The 15,716-nt window shown below is 37.5% G+C and overlaps 1 protein-coding gene across 1 annotated transcript in view; it reads left to right on the top strand.

Moving 5' to 3' along the window:
- The window catches only part of AGFG1 (ArfGAP with FG repeats 1), a gene marked incomplete at its 5' end in the record, with an annotated part of 87,036 nt that overhangs the window by 11,004 nt on the left and 60,316 nt on the right, over positions 1-15,716 (top strand). The window contains 2 exon segments of the mRNA XM_043993339.1: positions 14,334-14,356; positions 14,359-14,426. Of these exon segments, the coding sequence (XP_043849274.1) occupies positions 14,334-14,356; positions 14,359-14,426 (91 nt within the window).

Raw genomic sequence — 15,716 nt, 5'->3', positions numbered from 1 at the left:
CGTATATTTACAAGAAACTTGAATAAAAGAAACACAATGAAAGTGAAAAGTAGCCTGCTTCGTTTGTTCAGTAATATGAATTCTTTCTTTGGAGGTGGATAGTGTGTTTCTCATTAGTACTTTGGGATTGTCTTGTATTACTGTATTGCTGAGAATCGTTAAGTCATTCACAGTTCTTCATCAAACAATTATATTTTCTCTGCCACAAAGTTCTCTGGTTCTGCTCACTTCACTGTACATCAGTTATAAAAGTCTTTCCAGGCCTTTCTGCGATCATCCTGTTGTAATCTTCTTATCGAACACATAATATTCCATCACAATCCTTACACAGCTTATTTAGCCATTCCCAATTGATGGGCGTTCCTGTGATTCCAATTCTTAGCTACCCGCAAAAAGAGTTGCTATACAATATTTTATCAAAATAGGTTTTTTTTCTCTTTTGGGGGATTTAACCGATAATTTTTGAAAACTTGTATGTGAAGCACAATGTTAGGGACTGTGGAGGATACAAAGATAAATTAAAAATTTACTAAAATAAATTTTTGAGTAGAGGGCTTTCATGGCTCTGTGGAATATGAAGTGGGGAGAGACTTGAGGCACTTAGACCAGTTAAGACAGCTGTTAGAGAAATAGCAAAGAGCTTTCCTCCCAATAAGTCAATGAGATGATTGGTGTAGGGAACAATATGCAGATTTCATAGGTGAGAAAACTAAGTCTCAGAGGTAAAGAGATTCATCTATGGTGACAAAGCTAGTACTCTTTAGAAGTAGGATTAAAACCCAGGTCACCTTATGGTTAGTGAACATCTTGATAAGTAAGCAGTGATCAGAGTCAGTATTATATCTTCAAGAATAGGTTAAAGCAAACTGACTTCACTTTTTTTTTTTAACAGGGTTATTATTACTAGACTACAAGTGACAGTGTTATACTGGTTTAGTGATGGTGGGCAAGTCACTTAAACTTTCAGCCTCCCAGTAAACTTTCTAAACTATATCTATCTAGTTTACACACACACACACACACACACACACACACACACACACACACACACACACACACACACACCCATACTTCAGTAGAAGGCATCTTCCCCCCCCCCCCCCCCCATGAAATCACAGGTCCAAAACAAAAGTAGAATGTTATTTCAAGGTAAATGTAACTTGTTCTGGATTTTAGTAAAACATTTCAAAAAGTTTCATGCTATTTCGTGGAAAGGATGAAGAGATGTGGACTCCAGGGGCGGCTAGGTGGCGCAGTGGATAAAGCACCGGCTTTGGATTCAGGAGTACCTGAGTTCAAATCTGGCCTCAGACACTTGACTTACTAGCTGTGTGACCCTGGGCAAGTCACTTAACCCCCATTGCCCAGCAAAAAAAAAAAAAAAAAGAGATGTGGACTCCATAATGCAATTAGATAGATTATGAACAGGTAGAATTGCCATACCCAAAGAGTATTAATGGCTCAGTGTTACCTTGGAAAGGGTTCTCCAGTGCCCCAAAGATTTATTTCTAGCTCTGTGCAGTTTAATTTTTTTTTTTTATCAGTAACTTAGATAAACACTGTTAGGTTTTTTTGTTTGTTTTTTGTTTTGGTGGGGCAATGAGGGTTAAGTGACTTGCCCAAGGTCACACAGCTAGTAAGTGTCAAATGGCTGAGGTCAGATTTGAACTCTGGTCCTCCTGAATCCAGGGCTGGTGCTCTATCCACTGCACCACCTAGCTGTCCCAAAACTGTCAGATTTTTTATAAACACAAAGTTGGGAAAAATAGGAAACTTGTTGATAGTAAACAGAGACAGGCTTCAGAAAAAGTTTAATAATTGGGTATCTAATAAGAAGAAATAAGAAATTTAATTGGGATAAGTGTAAAGTTTTAGGATTAAGAAAAAGAGGTGTGGATTTGAGTAGTTATGTCAGCCAAGATCGGCAGCGACGTTTCTCATAGTATGGACAGTGATATGCTCTCAAGGACTAGGGAGATTGATGGCCCTGTTTTATATAGTTTACACTCTGCCTTTCCAGGTCAGACCATATCTGGAATAATTTTGTTGGCATCCCATTTTAGGAGGGACAGTGATAAACTTAGGGGCATCTAGAAGAGGACAAACAAGATAATGAAGTTCCTAAACATTGTGCCATCTAGGATTTATTGAAGGAACCGGGCATATTTAGCTTGGAGAAGAGAAACCTTAGGGAAACATGAGGTCGCAGGCTTTAAGTTTTTGAAGGGTTGGCTTCTGAAAGAGGAATTTGCCTTGTTCTGTTGTCCCCAGAGGCCAGAACTAGGAGCATTAGGTAGAACTTGAATAAAAGCAGATTTATGCTTTTCATAAGGAAAAGCTTAATAATTAGGACTGTCCCAGAGTGTTTCATTGAGGAACACCTCCAACATGTTTCTGGGAGAACACCTGTGGAGGATTTTTGAGAAGACATAGGCAACAGTTGAACGGAATGAGAAGATAGGTTCATTTCAATTTAAATTCAACACATTGCTTATCTAGATCTTTGATTGGCAGGAGTTATTCATGTTGATGAGATTGCAGATATTGGACTAATAATGTCTTAATTCCCCCCATCCTCCTCCCCCAACGTACATACACACAAAAAAACCCAGCCTGTCTCTCCTCTGATAGAATGGCTCTTCCCAGACCCTCATTTGAGCAGTTCTCCCCAGACCACCATCAGTATTTCCTTTCTCTCCCACCTGCTCACCACTTCTAGGGATGCCTCCCCTTGGATACCCTTGTGCTCTCCCTGTCACTCCCACCACAGACAATCCCTTTTATTTTCAGCTTTCTTGTGTGTGTTGTCTTTTCTGCGGTTAGACATTAAGCTCTTTGAGGGCAAGACTGTCCTTCTTTTTGTATTCTTAGCTCTTCAAACAATGTCTGCCCATGCTAAGTGCTTACTAACTGCTTGTTGACTGACCTATTGACATTCAGTGAAAGAGTTGTTTAACTTAAGGAAAAGCTAAATTTCGGTTAGCGATTAGTGAAAGAAAGATGTCATTTTTTTTCCATCTGAGTTAACACCTAGTTGCCAGGTAAAGAATCCTGTTTTAGAACGACTTTAAGGTCCCTTTCAACACTCATATTTTATGACTCTACGTAACAAACGCCACCATTGATGGGGAAGGGAAACCCATTATTTGATATTTTTTGGAATGGAAATAAGCTTTTATAGAATTTATCACTAACAAAATCTAATGAACTTAATATGCAAATACTTAGCACCACTTAAAGCTCCATATATACTTTTAATTTGGAAAATAGTTTATTTTATACATAATTGTAGAACGAGACAGCCTGGGATACTGGTTAGAGCAGCAGGCCTTGGGAGTCAGGTTCACGACTTGCCTTCAGGACATGTACTGTAGAAGAAAGAAAGTAATAAGAACACTTATAGTTTTCTTAGACTGTTTATGTAACACAGTAAGCTATATTAACCCTTCTGGGTTTAATCTCTTTTGTATTTGTGAGAAGTATATTTGTCAGTTTCTGAAAAGTGGCTGTGTTACGCTCTTTGCTATTTTTAAACCTCAATTATTTTTTTTTTTTAGTTTGTTTTTGTGGGGCAATGATGGCTCAGTGACTTGCCCGGGTCAACAGCTAGTAAGTGTCAAGTGTCTGAGGTCACATTTGAACTCAGGTCCTCCTGAATAAAGCAGTTGCTTTATCCCACTGTGCACCTAGTGCCCCTACAACCTCAATTTTAACTTCCTATTACATGCATATCTCAGCATTTCCCCTTATACTTAAAAGACTACTATTTTGATAAAATATTCACGGAATCTCCGTCAACTCTAGATTTCAGGAGTGTAATATGTAACATATTTATATTTAATATAGGTGTTGAATCTTCCATTAAAGTCCTCCTTTGATTCCTCATCTTGGCATGGAGGTGACCCACACTTCTCAAAAGTTTTTCCAGAAGAGTATAAACTCTGGTAATTATAAAAAGCCTTTGGGTCCAAATAGAAGTGATAGAGCATATGTGTCTTGTCACAAGACGAGCTGGGTAATTTTTTGAGGCTCACTCACTGCTGGGTTGGCTAGAGGGTAATGCATATTTTATATTAACTTTGAAAGATTGTATACTAAGTCCTAAGTGGAGTTGTATAGCTCTCTGTATCAGGGAGCTACTCCTCACATTGACAAGATATGTTAAATATCTAGGTAAACTGGAATATTGAATTAACTTTAATATTTCTCAAGTTAGATATTATATCAGTCTTAAGAAAACAACCACCTACTTTAACTGTCTAATAAAGTTTTTTGGGTTTTTTGACCAGCCTATTCCTTAATCGGACATAAGTGATGAACGAACAATAACTGGAATCGGCTTTCTGTTCTACTTTGCCACAACTTGTTATTTTGTTGGAGGAAAGGCTATTTACAAGGCTGTTTTTAGAAATACTTTAAGAGAGACTGCTCCCTACAAATGGAATGAATTACATTTGTTTAATAGTTCTACCTGAATGGTAGCAGCTAAAACTGAAGCTCCAAGGGACTTCATTTGTCTTAGAGCTCAATATTTTGTTTTATTTTCATTCCAATTGTAGAAAGCTTTGAAAGTTTTAAAACAAATTAACCAGCATATATTCTTTTAAATAATTTGCTTGCAAAACTGTCATTGTTGCTGTATTGAGGTCGAAGGATTGATAACTTTATTGCCCCCAGTATTTATAATGTATACATTGGGATCTTGCATTTAGGATGTTGCTCTAAATATTTGAACTTTTAAAAAAGTGGTTTTCTTTCCCAGCAGAATTCATTTGATATTTGTGCTGATATAATTGCAGTAAAAATGCTTTACAAGCACTTACTTCATATGATGGCAAAACTGAAGCTAGCAAAAAGAGGGGAAATGTTATGTACTTCCAGGAGTATGTATTCTTGATGGTTTACCATAATGAAGGATGAATTTCTGAATCAATAATAAATATTAGCTGAGTAGAGTAGTAACAAAGGTGATTTCTTTGGCTTGCTATTATCAAATGTGGTGGTAGATATTAACAGAGAGGAATGAGAAACAGCATTTATTTATTGAGTGCCTACCATGTATTTGCTAGGTATTGTGCTAAGTGCTTTACAAATACCATCTGTTTTGATCCTCCCAGAAACCCTGGGAAGTAGGTGCTGTTATTATTCCCATTTTGCTGTTAAGGAAATAGAAACAGGTTAAGTGACTTACACCGGGTGGCACTGTTAAGTAAGGAAGCATCTGAGCCAGATTCTAATTTAGTTTTTTCTGACTCCAGTCTTGGTGCTCTATCCACTGGGCCACTTGTCTGCCTCTTAGTGGTATTTTCAAGAATTTTGACACTTGGGAGAAAATTTTTAACATCACAAGACTCTAAAGGGAGTCTTCTGATTTGACTGACTCAGAAACAAATTGGTGTACTTCATGAAAAGGGAAGAAGCAGGGTAATGCAGTGATTGGAAAGAACTGAAGAATATATGCTCGCTAGTAAATCCCAGGGAAGTCAGGAAATGCTTTTTTTCTAAGCATAAATGACCTTTTCTAAAGCAGTGTGTTAAGGTTGGGAATAGTAACAATAAAATCTACTTTTTCTTAACATCTACCTTACCCCTAAACAGAAGACAAGATAGTCATTATTAACTTTGAGTCTGAGGAAGATTCTTACTGATTTTACTGAGATGCAGTGAATAATCTTGATCCATTGCTGTTTGAGGCTGTTTTCTTGAGGCACTGAAAGCTTTGGAAACAATATTGTATTTCTCAAGAGCCAAATTAGTTTAAAATAGCTGTTTAAATTTTAAAAGACCAGGGTTGATGTCCTGAGGCATGTAGACACACCTGGACAAAGCTGTTTATGCCTACCTGGCCTTTAGAAAAAGGGACAAACGGAAAGGACCTTTAAAATATGCATAGTTGAAATTATCTACAGAAAAATAATTTAATTAGTAGCAACAGTGTTCTTCTATTCTCACACTGCTGGGAAGACAGCACATTTGCCTAGTTGTTCCGTTTATCTTTAGTCTTTGTTTAATATTAAAAGCTGTGATATGGTATTAAATGTGTTTCTTGTGGTAGACCATTTTCTATTTTTTTTTTCCTTTTTTCCTTTCTTTCTTTCTTTAGTGTGTGAGGCAATCTGGGGTTAAGTGACTTGCCAAGGTCACCAGTAGTAAGCGCTAAGTGTCTGAGGTCAGATTTGAACTCCGGTCACTCTGACTCCAGGGCCAGTGCTCTATCAGAACATTTTCTTTTGAAAGGCACTATATTTATCAGGTCACTTCATGAGACTCATTAAACTGCATGTCTCATAAGATAAGAATTTTGGGTTGTAGCAAACTATACTGATAGGTCAGTGGTTGAGAATGTTAGAAAGGGGAGTTGAACAGTGATGTTAGATTGGCCCACAAAATACATGCCTTTAAGAAATCTTTGTGCCTCTGTTTCAGGCCAGTTGCATTTGTACATAATTACCTATGGTGAAAAGACTAGTTTTTGTGTTACATATCAAATTCTCTCATAAATAAGTTCATTTAAATTAAATTTTGGTACAACCACAGCTAATGAGTTCTTTTTAAAAAGGAGTATAGTGGTATTTTATCAATTAAAAAGGCATTTTTTTTGACCATTAAAGACATTTGTTTTATAGAACTTTAGTGAAAAATGTGTACATTGTTAGTGTCTGCCATTTATGTTCTTAGGAACTGCGAAGGGGAAATGAGTACAAATCTTACAGAAGTGTGGTTAGTTCTGGGTGACACATTTTACCAAGGACACTGATAGATGGAAGAAAGCATCTAGAAGATGACACTGGGGGATAGTGTAATGAAGGGCCTTGGGTTCTTGTCATATCAGACTTGTTTGAAGGAACTGGAAATATATACTTTGGCGAAGGAATATGTATGTGTGACCACCGACACCACCACACAGCATGCTGACTGCCACCAGATATTTAAAGGACTGTTTTTAGAAGAAGAGTTGGACTTCTGCTTGGCCTCAGAGGACAGACATTAGAATAGTGGGTGGAAATTGCAAAGAAAACAACTTTAAGATGATTTTAAGGAAGAAAAATTAAACAGAACTGTCCAAAATGAATGAGCTCCTGTAGGAGGTAATAGGTTCCTCTTCGCTGGAGACCTTCAAATAATTCTTTTTGGATAAAATAATGTCTCCCAAGATACTCTACTGAATTAATACTAATGATACGTTGTATTTACATAGTGCTTTAAACTCTTAAAAGTAAATGTACCATATGACATTTTATGTTCATAAAGACTCTGAGGGTGGGTAGGGCAGGTTCTGGAAACCACGGACCATAGAATTGTGACTTAAGGGAATATTTTCAGTACTCAAAGTGTGTGTGAGTTCAAGAATTTATCAGCTTTCTAGTAATTCAGGGGTCCACATAAAGTGTCTGGGGCTTCCTCCATTTCTGTGGACCTCTTGAGGGTATCAGTGGAGAATTATGGCTGTGTACTTGTTATCATTTTGTCCTGAACAATACATTTCATAATGATACCTTCTTGGAAATTCTTCATTGATTATGTGTTACAATCTGTTTTTACCCATCAAAGTCTTTCCATCATCCTTTCTGTGATAATTCATTTTTAATTCTTTGGAGACCATTGTATTCTATGTGTCGCTGTCATACAGAAATACCCTGAGAATGTTGTTATTAAAAATTGGACATTATTGAAAGAGCTTTTAACTTTCCCCATGGTGATCCAACCACTTTTCTTTTTCCTGTTTAATTACAAGCCCCCAACTTCTTCATCTGTACTATCTGTACCAGTTTGTGTGTGTGTATGTGTGTGACCGACCACTGATGGACAAGTTCTATATGTTATCCATCCAAGTGCACGTCTTTGGGAGGGAGGGTGTTAAGTGACTTGCCCAGGGTCACCAGCTAGTGTCAAGTGTCTGAGGTCGGATTTGAACTCAGTTCTCTTGAATCAGGGCTGGTGCTTTATCCCCTGTGCCCACCTAGCTGCCCCCAAGTGCATGTCTTTAATGTAGATAGTAGATAGTGTTCAACTAACTGGTATTTCTTGTGAAGATGGTCAGTCCAAACTCTTTTGACTGTCATTTTCTATCCGAGTTCTTGAAATTGTTTTGGATCATTGCACTTCTGAGAAGAGCAAGTCTATCACGAGTGTACATCACAATGTTTCCTGTTACTATGTACAATTTTCTCCTGGTTCTGCTCCTCTCATTCAGCATCAGTTCATGTAAGTCTTCCAGGTTTCTCTAAAATCCTCCTGCTCATCATTTCCTTAAAGCACAATAGACAAAGCCAGTTTCTTGGAAGATGATATCTAAGCTCTTCCTTGATCATGGTTTTCAGCTAGGCCAATCATTTTCAAATTATCTCTCCTGGACCTATTTTCCAGGCAGCAGTTTTTCCCAGAGATATTTCCATTGCCCCTATTTTTTTATTCATTTGGATTTGCTTTATTGTGTCTTGGTTTCTCATAAAGTCACCTGGCATCCATTTGTTCAATCCTAATTCTTAGGCAGTTATTTTCATCAGAGCGCTTTTGTACCTCCTTTTCATTTGGCCAATTTGACTTTTCAGCTGTTGACGTTTTTCTCATGTCTTTCCTGCATCCACCTCATTTCTCTTTCCATTTTTTTCCTCTACCTCTCTAATTACTCTTCAAAGTCCTTATTGCGCCTTCTATGGCCTGAGACCAATTCATGTTTTTCTTGGAAGCTTTAGATATAGGGGCCCTGCAGTTGACTCTTCCTCTGAGGGTGCCCTTGGTTTCCTTCTTACTGAAGAAACTTTCTATGGTCCTCACCTTGCTTTCTTTTACTAGACTTTTAGCTCCTTAACGTGGGGCCACTGTTTCCAGGCTGTAGTATCCCAAGCTTCAGAAGTCCCAGGTGGTATGATTTAAGGAACATCAGGTTCTTCACTCCCCTGGCCTGTTCCCTGGTCTTAGATGACCCCAGACAACTTGCTAATCACCAGTTTGAGTGTTGTGGTTGTCCGCTCTGATGAGCCAGTGCCCCTCCCCCACTGCTCCACTGCTACTCAAGCCTACCTCCTGTTCCCCGCAGGGTGAAAACCCAAGTTCTGCCTGTAGCACAGCATAGACCCCTGTAGTCCTCCCCCTGCCCAGGGCTCAGCCCTCTCACCAGACTGTGAGCTTAGTTCCAGACAACACTGGCACTTCAGCTGATTCAGAGGCTCTGGGGGTCTGCTTCTCTGGTGAGGCCTTCTTGGGACTGGATCTGTGTCAGGGTGACTGTGGGGTTGGGCTCGACTCCTGTATCAGCACAGCAACTCCCTCCTTCTGACCTTCCAAGCTGTTCTTGGTTAGAAGATGATTTCAGCACATTCTTCTGTGGGTTTTGCTGCTCCAGGCATTGTTCTATGCATTATTTTGATGTTTTTTTGGAGCAATCATATCATGAGTTCGAGAGCTCACTGCCTTTCCTTTGCCATCTTCAAGGTATGGAGGTTTTGATGTGCACTGGTAGAAAGGGAAGTATTAATGTTGGTGAAATTATGGATACCTGATTGAAGTGAGGAATTATTTATGGCCTTTTTCCTCACTACATTTTAAAAAGAATAGTCTGTATGGGCAACTTCTGACTTATAAAACCTACTCACATATTGCTTATAAGGGATTGCCCACCCATCACTCCAAAACCTGTGCTAGAGAGAGGAGGAAGAGACTGGCTGGTTGCTATGGGAGCCATTGTGGGAAAAACAACAATAACTTAAAAGACTATGAATTATATGTTGAAGTCAAGAAGCAGGATGATGTTTTTTGGTTCTGACCTTGGGGCAGCCAGGTAAGGCTAGCTTTGCTTATGTCGTGGCCCCCCTGTCCTTTTTGTCCTCCCTTTTCTTGTATTTTCTGAATTTTTTCCACTCTTATTTACCTGCCTGAAATTATACCAAGAAGAGGTTTATTTGGGCTAATGGGTAATCCTTTAAAAAAAAGAATTGTTAAGACATTGGTATTAGTGTGAATTAGTTTGGTTTGATTATTTTCCCCTTTTGTTTTAGCTGAGTTCATTTGCAGCAAGGGATGGGAATATTGATTGGGGGAGAAGAGGTAGGTTATTTTGGAGCATGAAGTACTTCAGGCTATTGTGCTGGACTAGGTGTGGGTAGTAATGTTGGAGGACAGTATTTACCAACTGAGAGCTCAGGTAGGAGGGGAGATAGATAGAGAGAGACAAACTTTCCCATTTTTATATGAATGGGCTTTGGAAAGTGAAAGACATTTCTCATGTTCTTCACTCTTTAGTTTCCATACTCCTGTTCCCAAGACTCAGGTTAATAGGATTATTATTATTATTACCACAGGCTTAGCTATTATGACTGTTGTGTATTAATACAATTTTAAAATTTCTTAAAATTTTTTTTATTAATACTATTTCTATGGGAAAATTCATTCTGAGTTCCAAACAATGAGCTTTCCCACAGAAGTAGTTTATGCTTTGGAAAATGAATTTGTAGTCTGTAGATACAGTTTTATTGCAGTTTTCTGTGTAGAAAAGTCTTGACAATAAAAAAGGGCACTAATTACATTCTTACATAAGACACTTGTATGTAGTGGTGTTCTGGTAAATGTTTAACAATCACCTCTGAAAAAAATATTTTAAAATTTAACTACATGATTAATATTTTCCCCATCAATTTAAATCTAGAAAATAAACAACAAATCAAGCCTTGGTTTGTGACATTTGCTGATTTCTAATGTGTAAATGTGCTCACTGAAAAATTTAAGAGTTGGCTCATTTCAAGCAGGCTCCAGCATACCCCTACTTCTATGATACTGTAAAAACTTGCCTTAATTAAAAAGAGATTTGGGGCAGCTAGGTGGCTCGGTGGATAGAGTACGGGCCCTGGAGTCAGGAGTACCTGAGTTCAAATCCAGCCTCAGACACTTAACACTTACTACCTATGTGACCCCGGGCAAGTCACTTAACCCCAACTACCTCACTTAAAAAAAAAAAGAGAGATTTTTAAAAAAACTTACTTCTGGACTTTGGGGCAGCGCAAAATGTGAATAACCAATGGATGGACTTCTCTTCATGAATTATATAAAGATTGGTGGAGCAAGGGTTTGATTCTTAGTTATAAGTGCTAGATCCCTAATGTTGGTGTTTATTGATTTTGCGGCCCCCCCCCCCCCCCACTGATGTCAGTATGTGAGGAAGGGAGAATAGAAATATGGAGGGATTAGAGATATGACCACTTTCATAGATTTACTCATTTTTTTCCATTGTAAGTAGTGGGAGATCTTAAGGAATGGCTGGGGTTGGGGGCAAGGGGAGACATGTCTAATGGTCACATTTATAGCTGTGTGATATAATTTATTATCAGTATGGCAAAAGTAGAAAGCAAGAACATGAAACTTTTGATGTCTTGAAACATTGTTGGAAATTTGGGTATCTACCTCTTAAGCTGATGCTAAGAGGCCAAAGTTGGTAGGCTTGTTTGGAGTAGAAAAGGACTTGCTTTGTTCTTCACCTTTATGTAACTGAGATTTCATCAAATTTGTTTACTTCCAACTGTGAATTTTAGAATGATCTAAGATTGTTATCTTAGCTGAATTTTAGATCTTTCTGAAATCTTAATGATTAAGCTTAGATCATTCTAAAATTCACAAGTGGCGGCTGAGTTACTACTAAAGTATTTAGATCATGATATTTTTCTGTATTCTAAACTCGATAAGTTTGTTAGTATAATTAAACCTGCCTACATTATATATTCCTATTTGATAGATTTAGTTCTTTGATAATGGGGCATATTCTATTTTGTATAAATCATTTTTTTTTGAGCTAGAAAGGGCCCTTAGTAATAATTTTAATTTGTGACTCATATTTTATACATACAGTCTCTCAGAGTTGGGAATGTCTTTATTTCTGTAAATGCCTCCAAAATATTATTAAATTGGGTCAGTTTTGTGAGTTGGGAGATGAGATATTTGGACTACCAAGCTCAAGCCAGGATCTTTCCAATTTAAGATTGCACAAAAACTTTTGGATTACATAAATCAACATTGTGACTTTATATAAATTACTTAAACTTATTTGGGCCTTGCTTTTATCCTATAACAGGATATTTTGCCAATGCATACAAATACTGTGGGGGCACAAATGAGATAATTTATGTGCTTTGAAAAATGAATTGTAACAGGGCTGTCTCTAAACCTGACTGGGCTCCCCATTTCTCAGCTGGGAGAATGGAGAAGTTGAATTAGATAAAGTGGAAGGGACTTTAGAGGTGAACAATTTATTAATCTGTTAAAAGAAGATTCTGTCTCTCTTCAGGCATTTGTGGGCGGAGCTAGTCACCAGCAGGGCTCTATACTGCCCTTTCTCTCAATGTGGCCCATTTGAGCATTGCTAGGAAGCCCTTCTGAACTCATTCTAGGAATCACCTTGTCTCCTTTTCCCATCTGCTAGGAAAAAAGCAAAGCCTCCTTTAGCCATCCACATGCAACAGTGTTTGGGCAAAGAACTGGGAACATGGTACCCGCAGACCTGAATCAGAGGCATAACCTGAATTGTGTTTCTGCCATTTCCTCCTGGTGTATGTCCATGGTAGGGTCGCTTCACCTTAGTTCTCTTATTCTAGACAGTTTTTGAGCTTTAAGTTCTGTGGTCCTTCACTTCCATAAAATGTCAGGGGAAGGGCAGGTTTGGGTTAGGGCAGGGGATGAGTGATGCTGTGGGATGGGGTTGAGAGTTTGAGCAGGTTTCCAAATAATTTTTGTTGTGTTAATTATGGCTTCCTGGCTTTGAATCTCTGAGGGGTTTTATGTGCTCTCAGGAGAGACAGGTCCATATTCATTTGTGCAGACCTGCTTTGTATCCTTCACAGTTTTGGATAAATCACTGCTACTACCACCTTTCATTAGCATGGATAATTGAGAACTGACTGTTAACATATACCTACTGAATCTTAATCTATTCCAGGGCCTGGAATTTGCTAGGATGTAATTTTAGAGTTATTTCAGAGGGGAATTTTGCATAAATTTTGCAAGGTTATTGCAGTGTTCTTTTTAACAGGTTTTATTTTTGTGGGCAATCTACATTGTTTTGGATGAGATTTTCATAAAATAGTTATTATTACTAGGTAGATAGCTTTAATTTTTTGGGGGGCAGGGCAATGGGGGTTGTGACTTGCCCAAGGTCACACAGCTAGTAAGTGTCAAGTGTCTGTAGCTTTAATTTTTGATGTATAATATGCTCAATCTGGATATGAAATACTTTTGAAGAGCACCTTATATAATAAACATTCTTATTTAAGATTTCATGGCTACTTGGATGTTTTAGTAGACCTTGTTTTTCTTGGTAATTTTTTTCATTTATTTTTGTTGACCATAGATATTAGCATAAAAGATCATAATTTCCTTTAAGTTCCAAAGTTTTGATTCTTATGACCTTATTTAAAAGTAGGAGCCACTTTTTTGGGGGGGGGTAGGGCAATGAGGGTTAAGTGACTTGCCCAAGGTCACACAGCTAGTGTCAAGTATCTGAGGCTGGATTTGAACTCAGGTCCTCCTGAATCCAAGGCCAGTGCTTTATCCACTGCTCCACCTAGCCGTCCCCAGAACCACTTTTTAAAATACTCAAAACTACAAGCCTAATGTCATATATGAGGCTTTAGAAAGATACTAAAATATTGAAAGTGACTAATGCTACATGTTGCTTTTGTAAAACATAACCTTCATATTATTATTTTTTACTGTAAAAGGTAAACTTTGTCCACTTAAAAAGCACTTAAAAGCTACAGCATTAGTAGTGTATAGTGGGCAGGGCTTGGAGTTTGGAACACCTAAGTTCAGATTCCAGGTTCAGACACTTACTAGCTGTGTGACCCTGTTTCCCTCAATTCCATCATCTGTAAAGTGGGCATAATAATAGCACTTACTTTCCAGGTTGGTTGTGAGTATTAAATGAGAGAATAATTGTAAAGCACTGGCACACAGTAAGCCCTGTATAAATGTGAACCACTCACCATCGTCACCATCACCATCATCATCATTAAAACACAATTAGTACTAGTATTTTACACATTTCTGAAAGTCATTCAGATTTAGATTAATACTTGTTCCTAAACTTTCCTTGCTTTGAGATTGTATTAGTGTAATTTAAAGTAATGTTGGAATAAAAGAATCGTGCTAATTTAAGCATAAATGCTAAGGTACTTAACTACATTATGGTATTTAAGTATATGGATATTAGAAATAATTGGCATTTTCCCATAGTATGCTAAATATGCACATAGTGGGCAGTATATGTGTTTTTTAATTTTTAATTAAAAAAATTTTTTTGAATGTATGGTTTTTAAAAAAATAAAGTATTTAAACATTTTATCTTTTAGGCGAGGTTTAAATCCACCGCATAGGTGAAGTCCATCTCTATGACAACTTTCACACAACAGGAAATTGAATTTCTGCAAAAACATGGAAATGAGGTAAGTGCTTTTAAAATTGTTACTTGTATTTTTGGAAACTGTTATTTGGTTTAAATAAGATAGTTGGTAGGGGCAGCTAGGTGGCGCAGTGAATAAAGCACTGACCCTGGATTCAGGAGGACCTGAGTTCAAATTTGATTTCAAACACTTCACACTGTGAAGCTGTGTGACCCTGGGCAAGTCACTTAACCCAATTGCCCCACAAAATAAATAAATGAGATAGTTGGTAAATATCACTTTCTATAATGAGTTTTTATAAGTATCTTTCAGAACGTCTGAGATCTTATATACAAACACTATACCGAAAACATTGATAAATATGCACGTTACATTTGGAATTTAAAATTTTTAATTCCTAAAAAGACTTTTGAAGAGATTTTTCTTTTGGAATAGCTGTCTTTGCTTTTAAAACAAAATAGGAAGAGAGAACTTATGTTCTTTTATGTTCTTTTAATAAACTTTAAAGCTCCTATGTTAAACTGTTAAATTTTTTTCTCATAACCCCATGTTGAGTGTTTCCTTAGAACATGTCGAATTTGGTTTTATTGTCAATGACTTTACTAGAAACAACTCAGGGAAGTGAAAATGAAATTCATGAGTATGAACTAACAGGTTAGGACACTGAAAGTGGACCAAAGTTTGGGCGGAGTATTCTCTTCTTTTCACTCACCCTTTACCAGCTTTCTCCCAAAGCTCCTGTCTTCTTGTGCTCATACCATTGTGACAGTTATTGTACAAGCAGTAATTATGTTGATGGTGAAACCACCTATAGGGAAGCCTAACCTGTGCCTAGAGTTGCCATTTTCCCTCATAGTCAACTTAGTGCCAACCTGTTTTGTTCTTTACCTTTAGTATCACAGTTTATGCTACATCAGTTTGCTTCAGTGTATTCTTAAGTGTTTCTGATCTTGGTTGCCACATTTCCATCTATTATATTGCCATTGCTTGTTTTTCATTCTCCATACATGTTGAATTCAGGACAGCTGTCTTACACTAATCATTGCTTTAATGATGATAAATCGACTGTTTCATGACTTTGGGGATGTTGGCTTTTTATTTAGTGTTGCATTCTTAAAGTTGAATATAAATTAAGAAGCTAGATATAGGGGATAGAGGTACTGGACTTGGACTTAGGAAGATCTAAAAATCAAATCCTCTATGTGACCCTGCATACGTTACTTAACTTCTATGCCTCATTTTCCTCATCTGCAAAATCGGGATAATAACTGACTTCATTTTTTTCATTCTTCAACCTAAACCCAATAATTAGTGATTTCAATTATATACTGT

Source organism: Dromiciops gliroides, chromosome 3 (assembly GCF_019393635.1).
Source record: "Dromiciops gliroides isolate mDroGli1 chromosome 3, mDroGli1.pri, whole genome shotgun sequence".
Lineage (NCBI taxonomy): Eukaryota > Metazoa > Chordata > Mammalia > Microbiotheria > Microbiotheriidae > Dromiciops > Dromiciops gliroides.
The sequence above is the reverse complement of the archived record's forward strand: the minus strand, read 5'-3'. Positions and strand labels throughout refer to the sequence as shown.